Source organism: Desmodus rotundus, chromosome 9, assembly GCF_022682495.2.
Source record: "Desmodus rotundus isolate HL8 chromosome 9, HLdesRot8A.1, whole genome shotgun sequence".
NCBI lineage: Eukaryota > Metazoa > Chordata > Mammalia > Chiroptera > Phyllostomidae > Desmodus > Desmodus rotundus.
The window spans coordinates 103005273-103020524 of NC_071395.1; the positions used below are offsets into that span (position 1 = coordinate 103005273).

At 53.0% G+C, this 15252-nt stretch overlaps 1 protein-coding gene across 1 annotated transcript; it reads left to right on the top strand.

Annotated features, from left to right (window-relative positions):
- Nucleotides 1-1639: 1639 nt before the first annotated feature.
- On the top strand, nucleotides 1640-12761 carry TBX21 (T-box transcription factor 21). Its single transcript, XM_024573354.4, has 6 exons — nucleotides 1640-2327; nucleotides 9580-9734; nucleotides 10107-10228; nucleotides 10750-10908; nucleotides 11050-11111; nucleotides 11357-12761. The coding sequence occupies exons 1-6, from the start codon at nucleotides 1864-1866 to the stop codon at nucleotides 11973-11975; spliced, it is 1581 nt and encodes a 526-aa protein (XP_024429122.2). The 5' UTR covers nucleotides 1640-1863; the 3' UTR covers nucleotides 11976-12761.
- The last annotated feature ends 2491 nt before the right edge of the window (nucleotides 12762-15252 follow it).

Genomic DNA, 15252 nt, shown 5'->3' on the forward strand with positions numbered 1-15252 from the left:
TTCCTCAGGGGGCGTACTGATTCTTTCTCCCCCCCATGCTTCTTGGGTCATGCCCGCCCCCTGGGGTCCCCAGCTCTGCCTTCTCCTGCTAACCTGCCTCTCAGTTCAGCTCTAGTTGGGAGCAGGCAGTCCCCATGGACGCCCGAGGGTGAAGCCCTGTTGGGCTGAGACAGAGAGGCAGAGCTGGGGCGAGCCCCCAGGGGAGAACTGAAGAGGGCTGGGGAGGCGGGGAGAGGAAAGGTTCGGCTTTATCAGATGAAAGAATTTTGCAAAAACACTCTTTAAAAAACTAAATCTTTATCTATATATTGACATGCAAGAAATTCCATGACACCTAGTTGAGTGAAAAAGAAAAACATATGTCAAAGCGGCACATGGTGTTTATATAAAAGTGCGTATTTGTGTGTGCATGTGTGCACATGTGTGTGTGCGTGTGCATGTGTGCACATATGTGTGCGTGTGTGTGCACACACACACACAAGACAGAGACAGAGAGGCTGTGTGTAGAGAGTAATGTCTCCAAGGGTGGTCTCCAAAATGCTAATTCTAAATTTGGGGGGATTTACACAGTCCTGACTTTACTGTTACTGCCTAGGTTTTCTATGTAAGTATGTTTTATCTTTACAGACAGGAAAACTCCCAATGATGCTATTTTCAGTTTTGGGGGGGGGAGGATAGTTTTCATCATAACAGGAATAGAACTACATTAGTCAACAGACTAGGAAAAATACACAGAAAAGGCCTGGTCCTGTGGCCAGAACACGTGGCAGGTCTCCTCCCCGTCGCCTGCCTCTGCTCTGCTCGAAGCAGCTTGTCCGCCTGCCTATAACAACAGATTGGAGGCCGCTGCACAGGTGCTCCTCTCACGGAAGGCCCGCAGTCCCTCTGAAAAGCTTTCCCCAGCCTAGGAATGAAGCACCTGAGGCTGGCTTTCAGGCGAGGAAGGTAGTTTGCCCAGGTTACACACACCTGAGAGATAGGCCCAGCCCACCCTGAGACTGAGCCCTGGCAGCCCAGTGCCCTTCTAGTGCCCCTGCGGCCTTGCCCAGGTGAGGGAGCTTTTGTGGGCCCAGCCCGGCTCAGGGCCCTGCAAGCCTGAGGCTGTCGTCAGATGTCCCCAAGGCACAGGGTTCCAGGCCTGCATCTGACACAGCCCGCTGGGCCTCTGGCTGGGAGAAGGAGCGCCAGCACTTCCTGCAAAGCCACTGAGCCTAGAGCCTGGACACACTGGGCAGCCATGAAATTCATGGTCGAAGTGGCTCTGAGCCTGCGAGCGCTGCGGGAAGGCCAGTTGACTCCCACCTGAGCCATCACCGAAGGCTTCCCATAGGAGGGAGACTTTGAGCTGAGGCTTCGAAAGCGGTTGGACTTTCCATGAGTGTCCAGAGAAGGAACAGGCTGGCATTTCAGGTAGAGGGGCTGACTCTCCCAGAAGGCAAAATCTTTAAGCGCGAACGAGTGGTGCCGGGGACTCGCTGGTCTACGCGGTGGGGGCCCTCCAGTCCTAGCCGCCCGTCTAGGTTTTGCCACGAGGGGGCGGGGTGAGGCGGGGCGGGGCCGAGGTGGCGGGTGTATGGGGGATCCAGAGAGCTTCATAAAGCCACAGCAAAGGCGCCGCGACGCTAGTGACAGTGGCCCGCTGGAGAGGGAGACTAGGAGCTGCTGCGCGCCCGCCAAACGCGGGCGCAGGACCCAGGCGTCCGAGCCCGGGTACCGGTGGGGCCCCCGCCCCCGGGGCCCCCGCCCCCCCCCCAGCCCTAGACCCTCTGGGCCGCCCCCGCGCGGAGGGGGCCGGCCCTCGACGGCCGCGGGAAGGTGCCCCCCCGCCCCGTATGGGCATCGGGGAGTCGGGGCTGCGGAGACATGCTGACGGGCACCGAGCCGATGCCGGCGAGTGACGAGGGCCAGGCGCCGGGCGCCGACCCGCAGAACCGCTACTTCTACCCGGAGCCAGGCGTGCAGGACGCGGCCGAGCGCCGCGCGGGCGCCAGCCTGGGGGCGCCCTACGCCGGGGGCGCCCTGGTGCCCGCCCCGCCGGGTCGCTTCCTCGGAGCCTACGCCTACCCGCCCCGACCCCAGGCCGCGGGCTTCCCCGGGCCCGGAGAGCCCTTCCCGCCGACGCCGGGTGCCGAGGGCTTCCACCAGCCCGGGGACGGCTACGCGGCCCCGGACCCGCGCGCCGGGCTCTACCCGGGGCCGCGCGAGGACTACGCGCTGCCAGCCGGGCTGGAGGTGTCCGGGAAGCTGAGAGTGGCGCTCAACAACCACCTGTTGTGGTCCAAGTTCAACCAGCACCAGACGGAGATGATCATCACCAAGCAGGGACGGTAAGTGAGGCGCGCGCCGCAGCGCCGCCGGCTCGCCGCGGTCCCGCCTGCCCGGAACCCGGGTGCGTGGCTTTTTGTTTTGTTTTTTTTTTTTCTTCCCTCTCTTTCTGTCTAGACGTTGCTAGTTCCTCCGTGCCCCTCGCTGTTTTGGTTTAGGCTTCTGAGGGATCGAGAGGGGCTGGTAATGAAAAGTTCTGGGGGTTGTTTACTCCCGGGAGATTACACCAGCCCGCAGAACTCAAAGGAAGATGGGTGAGAGCGGGTGCAATGAGAGTTACCTCGGTTCAGGGGAACGGTGTTTAGGGGCTCACCCAGAATCGGTGTGTGCCCTGCTCCCTGCCCGAGTCGAGGTCGCAGTAAGCAGAGGGGGAGCTAGTGCCCTGAGTCCGACAGGGCCGGACACCCCTGAGCCCTGGCGTGTGGGGAAATGGAGGGAGAGCGCAGAGTCTTGCAGGGTGGCCCGCACTACCCCAGCCCTCATCTTCCCGGGCCCCCGGGGCCCACCTCTCCCAGCCCCTTTGCCGCTGCTGTTCGCAGGTCAGTTTGGGAGGGGTGGTAAGACCAGGATTTGGTGACATGGAGACACAGTCGCCAAGTTTCCTTTCCGGTAGTACTTTGAGATCATATGTCTGGTGTGTGTATGTGTGTGTGTGTGTGTGTGTGGTTTGGGGGTTGGTAAAGTGTGCAGGGGGCACAGATCCCTTCCAGGAACAGGCTTCTGTAGGAGGGCCCAAGTGCCCCTGGGCCCAAGCAGGTGAGGCTAACCTATGGTCCCAGCTGGCAGCTGGTCCCATAGCCTGTGCCCTTTGAGGTCTGTCCCCTGAGAGCTTGTCCACACCCCTGTCCACATATTCATTGGTCCAGCCTGCAGAACCCATGGTTTAGGTCCCCCTGGGCTCAGTGCATGAGGGGTAGGGTTTGGGGCTGAGGGTGCTGCTTCCGGAGAGAGCGGGCCTCCTGAGTGGGGAAAGAAAGAGAAACTCATGACTTGTGTGGTATTTGTTTAGTAAGCAAGACGCCTAGCGGTCCCTGCCTGTGTCTGGCTGTGAGAGTGAGCACCCACCTTTCCCAGGGGGCCCGTGTGGGCAGGGGACCAGCAAGGACCTGTCTGTGTGTGTTTGGGGGGGCTGTGTCACCAGTGGGCCTGGGAAGTGTTCAAGAGTGTATACCAAGTATGGGGCTTGGGGCGTGAGAGTGGAGAGGCCACTCTGGGCCTGGGATTGGCATTCAATCTGGGCGTTGCTGGAACATTCTTCCCACCTGATGATTTCTGTGGGGTGGCCTGGGATTGAGGGACCTGTCCACCAGCCACAACTGGCTCGAGTTGCTGAGCTATTCCTCTTTCCCTGGGACAGACCCAAGAAAGTCGGCATTTTCTTCGATGCCATGGCCTTCATCTCCTAAGCCTTCTGATAATTCCTCTCTGCTCTCCTGACCCTGGCCGTTCTGGGTACATCCAGGCAAAGCCCAAGCTTCTAGTCCCATTGCGTCTGAATTGGAGGGGACCCAAAAGATCTCGTCCAGTTCTGTCCCCTCCCCGCGCAGACAAGGAAACAGGCCCAGAGACAGTAAGAGACTCTACTAAGTTTACACAGGACACCTGTCGCTGGCAGAACTGGCACCAGAACCCAGATGGCTTCTGCCCGGGTTTCTTCCGTGGCCGGAGTAAAAACAGTACCCACGATGTCCGAAGGCCTTGATGCATTGAGAGTGCTTTCACTTCCATTATTTCTGTGTGCTAGGGAGGCCAAGCGGTCCCCCCATTATACAGCTGAGGGCACTGAGGCGCAGGGATAGTAAGTGGCTGACATTCGGTCACACAGAGACCTGAACTTGGGCCTCCACCCTGTTGTGTGGTCCGGAAGCCTTTGCACCCTGGGGTCTGGCCTGGGTCTTCCTACAGCTGCTGCCAGGCCCTGGCCCCTCCAGTCTCCAGAGATGGGGTGGACGAAGCATCAGCCAGAACTGCAGGGGCCGGATGGGAGCCAGGCCAGCTGCGGGTCTGCCCAGGCTTTTAGGGAGGTATCTCCGGGGCTGCCTGTCTGAGTGTGGGCCCCCACCTCTGCCCCTACTGCCTCCTTCTTTCCCTTTAGGATCTTGCTGAATAATTCTCTCTTGACACATTTTGTTGTCTCCTAGTTAGATCCATACACTTCTTTTTTCTTTATTTTTTATTATGTACGCTATTACAACAGTGCCCACATTTCCCCCTCTGCCTGCCTCCACCCAGCCCCCGCCCCACCTCCCTCAGGCCACACTTTTTTTCATTATGAAAAATCCCAGTACAATTGACCCTTGAACAATACCAGTTTGAACTGAGCGTGTCCACTTATACGCCTATTTTTTTCAATAAATACTATAAATGCATTAACTCGTCCTTATGATTTTCTTGGTAACATTTTCTTTTTTAAAACTATGATACATTTATTTTTTAAAGGTTTTATTTATTTACTCTTTAGAGAGAGGGGAAGGGAGGGAGAAAGAGAGAGAGAAAAGCATCCATGTGTGGTTGCCTCTCACGTGGCCCCCACTGGGGACCCGGCCTGCAACCCAGGCATGTGCCCTGACTGGGATTTGAACCTGCGACCCTTTGGTTTGCAGCCTGTGCTCAGTCCACTGAGCCACACCAGCCAGGGCTAGTAACATTTTCTTTTCCCTAGCTTACTTTATTATAAGGATACAGTACATATGTGTTAATACATTATTTACATTATCTGTTCAGCTTCGGCTACTGGGCAGCAGTAGGCTATTAGTCCTTAAGTTTTGGGGGAGTCGAAAATTGTAAGTAAATTTTCAACTGCACGGGGGTTGGTGCCCCTGACAAGGCCAACTGCATGTGTAACAGTGAGGAGAAGAATGTAATGACCTCCACCCGCCCATACCCAGCTTCAGCAGCTGTCAACACTGGTCCAATCTTGTTTCTTCCTTCTCCTCACTCACTCCATCCACTTCTACCCCTCTGGTCTGCAACTATATTAGTGATGATGTCAAGAATTAGTAGGTAAATCTTAGGCACAATACTATGTCATCCTTAAATATTTCTTTATGCACCTCTAAAAATGACTTCTAAAAAAATAACCACAATACCATTAAAACAAACCTGAAAAAGCAATGCCCAAATATCATGACCTTTCCCTAATTTTTCGTGTGTGTGTGTGTTCTATAATTCTGATGCTTTTGATCCACCTAGAGGGACTGCTTTGGATGCCACGGGCTCCCTGTTGGAAGAGGACAGTGGCCCCTCACCATTTCCTTTAATGCCTCCCCGTGGATCAGGCTGCAGGAGCCCCTTGGTGGGGTGGAAGGGTCAGAGGATGCAGCACCCCCAATTCAGTCCCACCAGCCCTGAGTCACTCCATATCTAGGAAGTGGGAGGCCATTTTCTTCTGCTGCTGGCTTCTGAAACACAGGAGTTGGGTTCAGAGCATAGCAACCTTTCTGTCCCCCTGCTTTGGCAGGATGGCCTGTCCCTCCGTGGGTTCCAGTGACCTGCCATTCACCACCACATCACCCACGGCCTTCTTCCTTTTTGAAAAATCCTTCCAGCCCAGGCTCACCCACAGCCCCACAGCCTTTTGCGTTGAGCTGACTCACTTGCTCCCAGATCCTTCCTCTCCCTCCCACCCGGGTGCGGGCCAGTGACAAAGTCCTGCCCTCCTCCAGGGGCAGGAACCGGTGGGGGTCAGGCGGTGCTTCCAGGTTCAGAGACTGGTCCAGGCAGCTCAGGTGGAGCTGGGAGGGGGAAACTGAGGGCAAACTGATGGGCTGCCTGACTGGAGACTTCGACGTTCGGGTTCGTGTGTTTGTGGAGACTTGGGGTGCCCGATGGTGCCCACCCAGACTCGGGTTTCTGTGCGGCACTGTTTCTGTGCTATGAATGTGTTGCTGAGCATGTGAGAGTTGACGGTAGACATTCTCAGTAGAGGAAGAGAGAGGCTGATGTCTCTGTGTGGGTGTGTGGGTGTACATTAATTGCTGGCAATCCCCACTTTTCTGGGTGTGATTAGTTGATTATTACAATTAAGATCACTTCGGGTAGGTCTGTTGTGAAGCAGCTCAATTTGCATTTGTGCACGGTCCGTGGGAAGTTAGGAGTTGATAAAACAACCTCGGTCCCGCACAGTCCTCCATCCAGTCCTCCATCACTGGCCTCGCAGCCATTGTGGTTTTCCCTTCTCTATGTTCCCAATTCCAAGAACTTTCAAAATTTTTCAGAAGTATTTTTATCTTTAAGGCTGCTTTCAACTGGGCCGACTGACTTCATTTCTCTGAGGGCAGGTGAAAACAGCTTTGCTTTCTGTTCGGCCATTTGCTAACGGCTGTCTGATTTCTATTAAGTGGGTCTGAGTTGGTGGGAGGAGGGGACCCCTTGACCACAGAGTACACTTTTTGCATTTTGTTGGGTACCAGGCATGGCGGGAGAACCCTCCCAAAACGTGCTACCAATTTACACCCCTACCAGTCGTGTACAAGGGGACGCTACATTTCCCCAAGGCCCATCGGCGTCACGAAGATATTACCAATTTTGAAACACTTTGCCAACATGACTGGCAAAAACCATCCGCTTTTAATTTGTACTTAATGGTGGTGAATTGGAGCGTGTAGGCGGTGTTCGGGATGACCCTGCAAATATTTCAAGGCAGGGTGGTCTTTAGGGGCATCAGAGGAGCTTGGGGTCTTGGAGCCTGTCCTCTGAGAGCAGAATGGTCAGCGGTCTTTTCGGGGGTCTCAGATTGGCACCACAGACCCATCTTTGCTCCCTGTCCCTTCCTAGCAAAGTGTCATGTAAATCTGAGGCTATTTTGGGATTCCAGCTGGTGGTGATTCTAGGCTTTTAGGGTGAAATTGAGACCTCCCTTCTCTTCTCCCCTTCGGCCATCCTCTTCCTGTGCGTCCTCCATTTCCCGCTGTTCGCTGTTCGTGGTGAGTGAGACGGAGGGAGGGAGACCACGGCCTGTGCTCTGCTCTCCCGCCAAGGAGCTGTCACCGCACCTCTTCAAGTATAAAATGGGAAATAACACTTTTTTGTTTGTTTGTTTTTAAAGATTTTATTTACTTCTTTTTAGAGAGGGGAAGGGAGAGGGAAAAAGAGGGAGAGAAACATTAATGCGTGGTTGCCTCTCGCGCGCTCCCCACTGGGGACCCAGCCTACAACCCAGGCATGTGCCCTGACTGGGAATCAAACTGGCAACCCCTTGGTTTGCAGGCCAGTGCTCAATCCCCTGAGCCGCACCAGCCAGGGCAGAAATAAGGTTTTGTGTCTCAGTGAACTGGCTGCTGCATAAGTAGGGGTGCAGTGAACAGGTTTCCTTCTTTATCTTCAGTCCCACAAGCTTGCATAGGAACCAGTGACCAAAGAGGACACATGTGAGTGGCCTGACCATTGTCATAGAATGAGCTGGGAGGAAGGGGTTAAAAATATTCTCCCACCCTTGATTGCTCATTCCTAACCTTTGATTTCTCAAGTTGACTGGCCTGCCGAGTCCCTGGGACCCAGGGCCTGAAACGGGAACTCTGGACTCTTGCTCAGGGTCCTTCAGCCTGGCCAGAGGGCTCTGACAGCTCAGCCTGGAGGAAGGAGGGATGGGGGGCGGATGGGAGAGAGGGTGAGCTGAGTTTCATATCTTTTGGACATCTTAACAGCTGTTAGAGAAAAGATGGAGAAGAAACTGAGGTTTGGTCTGACAATTAACTTATCCAAGGTCATAAGACTGGTAAGTCTCTTGATCTCAGCTCAGGAGAGTCTGAGGAAGACAGGAATGTGAGCATGGCCTCCTGGCAGATCTCCCAGGGTTATTGAGGGCGTTTCTCTGGGACCCTCTGGGGACTAGGGACCACCCAACAGTGTCCCCAGGGCCCTGGACTCTCTTTTCCCTAGGTTTCCTGACTCGTGGACCAGTGCCTTTTTTCCCGTCCTAGGGAACTTCTTGTAGGAGGAAGAGAGGAGGGTGCGGGAATGGGAAATAACTCTGATGAGGTAACTCTCACATCCTGAAAACTCGGTTCTTCCTGCCTGTGTGAGACGAGAGGGGGTGAGCTGTCGGAGATGATGATGGCACTGGTGCCGGTGGAGGTGGCGGTCGTAGTAAAGGCAGTGATGGTGGAGTGGGTAGTTGTAGTTGATGGTGGTGGTGATGGTGGAGGTGCTGGCTGTATTGATGGTGGTGATGGAGCTGGTGATGGTGGAGGTGATGGTGGTGGTGGTGGACCAGACACTGTCGTGATGGTGATATGGAAGTGATGGTTGTGGTTATGGTGGAACTGGTGTTGCAGTGATGGTGGTGATTGGGTGGTAATGATGAGAATGTCGATAATCGTAATGATGGCGATGGTTGTAAGGATGGTGGTGATGGGGGTGGAGATGGTGAAGGCGGTGGACGTGGCTGTGGTATGGGAGCGCTTCTTTCTCTGAATGTATTACTCTGGCGCACGCAGTGGTGCAGCATCCCAACACCAACGTCCTCTGCCTCCCTGGGAACCAGGGCTCTGAGCATGAGCACTGTGCTCTGTAGAGCCCTCTTTCAGGTGGATGCAAAGGCCCGCCTAGCACTTCAACTGCTTCTCCGAAGGCCCAGGCCATCCTGCAGACGCTGGGCCCAGCAGGATGGAGCAGGGAGAGCCTGTGGACGAGTGCCATGAGGCCAGTGGTGTGTTAGTGCTGTGAGGGCCACCGTGGGGTGAATGGGTGTGAGACTGAGGCCAGATCAGGGCTTGGGGGGCTGTGGCTTGGGGACCTAGTAGGAACTGCTTGTGAGGCTTCGGTCCCCCCTAGGAAGCAAACCAACTTTACAGATCATGGTGTGCAGCTAATGTCTAGCAACGGACCCTCTGAAAGAACAACATTTTTAAAAAAGATTTTATTTATTTATTTTTAGAGAGAGGGGAAGGGAGGGAGAAAGAGAGGGAGAGAAACATCGATGTGCAAGAGATACATGATCAGTTGCCTCTCGCATGTCCCCCACTGGGGACCTGGTCCACAACCCAGGCATGCGCCCTGACTTGGAATCGAACAGGCGACTGCTCGGATCACCAGCTGGCTCTCAATCCACTGAACCACACCAGCCAGGGCTATATAACTTAATTTTTAATTATGGCTGTTTAACAAATGGCTGGCACTTTCTGAACATTTTCAGTTGGCTCTCTGGAGGGGCACAGGCCGCCTCCAGCACACCACTGACCGCCTTTGCACGCGGTGTGGCTGTCTGAGGGACTGTGGCTGATGGATATTGCTTGGTCTCTTTGTTCTCCCCAGACGGATGTTTCCATTCCTGTCGTTTACTGTGGCTGGGCTGGAGCCCACCAGCCATTACCGGATGTTCGTGGACGTGGTCTTGGTGGACCAGCACCACTGGCGGTATCAGAGCGGCAAGTGGGTGCAGTGTGGAAAGGCGGAGGGCAGCATGCCAGGTACGCGCCCTGTTTCGGGGGAGTGGGCACTGTTTCTCCAAGACTGGGCGCCCCCTGGTGGATCCAGAGCAAACCCCCATGCCCCTGCACAGGACACAGGCCCCTCCGGATTTAAGTCCCCATCACACTCCACCACATCCTATCCCACCTCAGCCCTTCCCACTTCTCGCTTCCATTCTATTTGTCATCTCTTTTCTGCTTTGCTCTGGGCTGTCTTCTGCTCTGTCTTCTGCCCACACCTCCCTTTGCCCTGCCTCGTCCGGTGGTTCCCTTGTGTCCTTTTTGACATCCCTTTCAGAACAGGCAAAAGAGGCCCACATCACTGTGGGTATGGCCCGGGGGTTGCGTGCCAAACAGGTTAACTGTCCACAGGAAATCGCATGTACGTCCACCCAGATTCCCCCAACACTGGAGCCCACTGGATGCGCCAGGAAGTGTCCTTCGGGAAACTAAAGCTCACAAACAACAAAGGGGCCTCCAACAATGCAACTCAGGTAGGACTCCTCCCCACGGGCTAACCCCACCCCCAGCCCTGGTCCGGTGGCTGCGGGGTGTCCTGCAGGCTGATACTGTTTCCTGGGAGTCACTTTTCTTCCTCTCCAACTCTGTTTTTTTCCCACCCACCTTGAGGGGAAAATGAGATTGGAAGAAGCTGAATCTCAGGGCCGGCAGGACACCACATTCGGGCTGACACAGGCCAAGCCAGTCTGGGGCGTCCTCCACCAAATCCCCCGCTGCCCTCACTCGGGTACCATGCTGGGTGTAGAGTTGGTACCTGTGATCCCAGGGAATGGTTGCCCTGAACAGCCCTGTTTGTACTAATGCCTCGGTCACAGTGGACATCTGGGGACAGGAAATGGGGTGAGAGGGTAGAATTGGTGCCTCCAAGGAGCTGGGGCCTGGAGTTGGAAGGCTTGGGAGAAGTTATATGGTGGCAGGGAAAGGGATTGGACACAATGACCTCAGATTGGGGGATCCTCCTCCTCACCCTCACATCCTTCCTGCTCTCTCTCAGATGATTGTACTCCAGTCCCTCCATAAGTACCAGCCCCGGCTGCACATCGTAGAGGTGAACGATGGGGAGCCAGAGGTGGCCTGCAACGCTTCCAACACTCACATCTTTACTTTCCAAGAAACCCAGTTCATTGCCGTGACGGCCTACCAGAATGCCGAGGTGAGGGCTGCCCTGAGTGTGGGCCCGCGCCTGGGAGGGGAAGGATGGGGAGAGTGGGGCCCCAGTCTCCCTTGGGAGGGATTTTGGAAGTTTCCTAGCCCCACACTCAGGACTCAGGACACGGTTTTCCCCCCTCTCTAGATTACTCAGCTGAAAATTGATAATAATCCTTTTGCCAAAGGATTCCGGGAGAACTTTGAGTCGTAAGTGCTACTGGTTTCAACCCGCCTTTGTAGAGGCCTCCTCTTGGCCCCTCCTGAGACTGGGTGGGACCCCGGATGTGCTCAGCACATTTCCCTCTCTGCCCTAAGGCTGGGAGAGGCTGGGGTGGGTGCTGGAGAGTGGGTGGGCCAGGGAAGAAGGGCGCAGGGTGGGATGTGCAACAGGCAGGCTCATTGGTGGCCAGTACCGCTCTTGAACCCTGTCTTCTTGCCTCCCATTTTTTTAGCATGTATGCATCTGTTGACACCAGTGTCCCCTCTCCGCCTGGACCCAACTGTCAATTGCTTGGGGGAGACCACTATTCTCCACTCCTACCCAACCAGTATCCCGTTCCCAACCGTTTCTACCCCGACCTTCCCGGCCAAGCCAAGGATGTGGTTCCCCAGCCTTACTGGCTGGGGGCCCCCCGGGACCACAGCTATGAGGCCGAGTTTCGAGCAGTCAGCATGAAGCCTGCGTTCCTGCCCTCGCCCCCCGGGCCCACCATGTCCTACTACAGAGGCCAGGAGGTCCTGGCGCCTGGAACCGGCTGGCCGGTGGCCCCCCAGTACCCTCCCAAGATGGGTCCAGCCAGCTGGTTCCGCCCCATGCGGACTCTGCCCATGGAACCTGGTCCTGGTGCTTCAGAGGCGAGGGGGCTAGAGGACCAGGGCTCCACCTCCATGTGGACTGAGGTCACCCCCATCCGGCCAGAGTCTGGTGACTCAGGACTGGGCGAAGGAGACTCTAAGAGGAGGCGTGTGTCCCCCTATCCTTCCAGTGGCGATAGCTCTTCCCCTGCTGGGGCCCCTTCTCCCTTCGATAAGGACACTGAAGGCCAGTTTTATAACTATTTTCCCAACTGAGCAGGTGCCTGGGGAAAGGAACAGAAACAGTGTTGCTAGGTCGGAAGACATCACCTAACATAGACAACAGACTCAGGACCGAGCAGTCCCCAGCTCCTTCTGACGCTTCTCCTTTTGTAGTTGGTGGAGAAGGAGGGGGGCCCAAAAGGATTCCAGGGCTCACTGGCTACTTCTTGGCCCGTGGTGAAACCTGAAAGGCACGTTCCCTCCCTCGCCTGTACCCTAACTACAGTCATTTATCTGGTGCTGCTTCTGGCTGTGGGTTCCCAGCTGGAAAAGAGAACACAGAACAAGGTTGCGGACACAAAGGAGCGCCCTCTGTTCTGAGGGGTGGGGAAGTGGAGGCTCAGTTCTCTTCCTCTGTAGAGGAACTTGCAGCATTGTTGTTTGCATATGTGTGGATCCCTGATCTGAAAATAAAGAGACATGGATTTTATCACAGTCAGCCAGCCAAGGACAGGGAGAGGACCCAGGTGACTTTGGGCAGCTGGCCTGGGTCCCAGCTGCTCAGAGACAGCCAGGTCCAAGGGAGGGACTGGGGCTGGGGGGATGGTGCACGTCTCAAGGAGCAAGGTCGTGGGGAGGGTTGGTTATGTGTGTGCGTGCGCTTGTTTTTTCTCTTTTTGGAATGGGGTGGCTATTTATTGTACAGAGAGTGGTGTCTGGATATATTTCTCTGTCTTCATCACTTTCTGAAAATAAACATGAAACTGTCAAGTGTATCCTGCTCTGGTGCCCTGGTCGGGGACCGAGGGACTCTACTGGGAGCTACAGGTGCACCAAAGTTGTTCTGCGGGCTCTGGAACAGAACTTCTGGAGAACCTGTACCCCCTAGAAAACCAGGGTGACTTCATTCAGGGATTACACTGTGTTAGAGCAAGAACACGTGTCCTTCCTACCTTCGGTGCTCAGATCGATGGTGCGTGCCGCCTCGTAAGGCATCCTGGGACAGAGAACCATTCCTCTGGCTGTGTGTGCGTCCTGGCCTGTGGGGGGGAGGTGTGAGGACAAGGCCAGAGGATGGGGTGGGGGTGGGTGCCTGGGCTCTGAAGGGCAGGATGGCCTTGATTTCTCTTTGCATTTATAGCAACGGTGGTTCTCCATCTTCGTCTTAGGGTTGTTCAAGGGTTAAAGGAGTAAATGTAAATGGGACCCCATGACGCTGCTGTTTTTGTAGGTCAAGAACAGCCGAATAGTGGCGGTTTCATAGGATTCAACCTAACACAGGTAAAAGGTATAGAACACTGCCTGATAAACAGCAAGCACTGAGCGTGTAAACTAGACTCGGTGTTGCTCCTCTCGTTCTCCAGCTCCGTCTCTCTCTATGTGCTGATGAATTGTGTCTGATACATGTCTTTTTAAGGAATTTAAGCAATGCAGAAAAGTACAAAAGCAGCAATATTTTATCCCAAATCTTACCACCCAGCAATCATTATCATTAACATTAGACGGATCAGATAGAAAGACAGAAATACTTTTACAAAATTGGAAACATACTGAAAATACTTTTTGTTAATCGACACTCAACACGACTGAATTTTATTGAACAGAACTGATAACAACCACAAAACCCCCAAACCTGTCTAACAAACCATCAACCCCCCTCAAAACTTGCAAGTGAATGGAGTGGCTGAACTCAAGATTAATTTTTGCTTCACGATAAGAAATCTTCCCTGAAAGAGCGCTCTGGGTTGAGAAAGGAGCTGTGGGAGACAGAGTTACTACTACGTCGGCCTCAGCGCAGTTTCGGGTACCCCCCTCCTAAGGGGGGAAGGTCCTCACGGACTCTGTCCGTGGTGTTACCGCAGTTCTGCCTGGAGCCTGGAACACTTCGCTGCTGTCACAGTTCACGTCTCTTCTTTACCGGTCCCTACCCAGAGGCCGTGTTCCTCGCCACCTAGTCCGCAGGAGGAAAAGATAAGGAGACATATTTGGGTCCACGCTCTTCGGTCGGAAAGCTCAGAGTTTTGTAAATGTCATCAGCAGTTCTGCCACATTGTGCCCCGGGAGTGCAGACTGTTCCTCCCCCCTCCCCCGCTTTGCCTGTCGTCTCTGGAGATAACGGTATTGCCTTGCACTTCTTTCCTTTCTCGGGAATGTTGGTAATCACAACACCGTCCCCCGCGCTGATCTTAGATGAGCGCGGTCCCCTTCCTTATACAGCGAGGTGAAGGGAGGTGCGCTCCAGTCGCATTCCGTCGTGGTTTTCCAGAAGCCTGGCTGTATGTGTTTTGATGCTGTGCCTAAAGGTTCATTACTATTATTTCTTCTCTATTAAATGTACCTTTTACTGACACGCGTATTACTGAATATATGAATATATTATATATGACTATCATATATATATATATATATACACACACACACACACAGAGTCCTTAGTGAATGTAATGTATTTTACCTTAAATGTTACATGGTTTGGCATTAATATTCCCATTTACTGGGTTTTTATTTGAGTTTATATGATCAGTTTCCTCCTGTTTAGTTGATAATGTCTTAGTTTCATTTTTGTTGTAGTTATGCCTGTCAGGCAGCAAACTAATGGACTTAAAAATACATTTTATGTCTCTTTAATTAAAATATTTTCTATTTATTTACAAGTATAATGATCACACTAACCCACCACACAACTCAACACTAATAATAAAACTTAAACACTAATAATAATCAGAGCTAGTTATGTATTACTCCATCTCACCTCCTACCTTTTCTTTATAGATAACAAGTATCCTGAACTTTCTGTTTATCTTTTTCTTGCTCTTAAAATTGTGTTAACACTTTATGTATCTCATTATCACATTATTTAGTTTTAGTTGTTTTAAATTTTACAAAAAGCGTGTATGTCTATATATCTTATATTATCTTTCTCTGCATGAACAGGGAAAGTATCTTCGTTTATTTGGTCACCCTTACGGTCCATCAGTAACATTTTATAATTTATAATTTATAATTTATGGGTCTTGAACATCTTTTATTACATTTATTATTAGGTATCTTTTCCTCTATAAAAGGTATCATTTAAAAATATGTTTCTTAATTCTTTGTTACTGGTGTATAGAATTGCTGAACTTAAGATCCAGCCACCTTGCTAAGTACACTATCTTGTTATGTTTCAATGCTTTGCTATAAATTCACGTTTTCTCTATGGTTAGTCAGATTACTTCAAATAATGACAGTTTTATTTCCTCCTTTCTAATCCTTGTGCTTCTATTTTTTCTCCTCTTACTGTGCTGGTCAGAACTTCAACGACTAGTTTCTTGCCTTTTGGGGGATGATT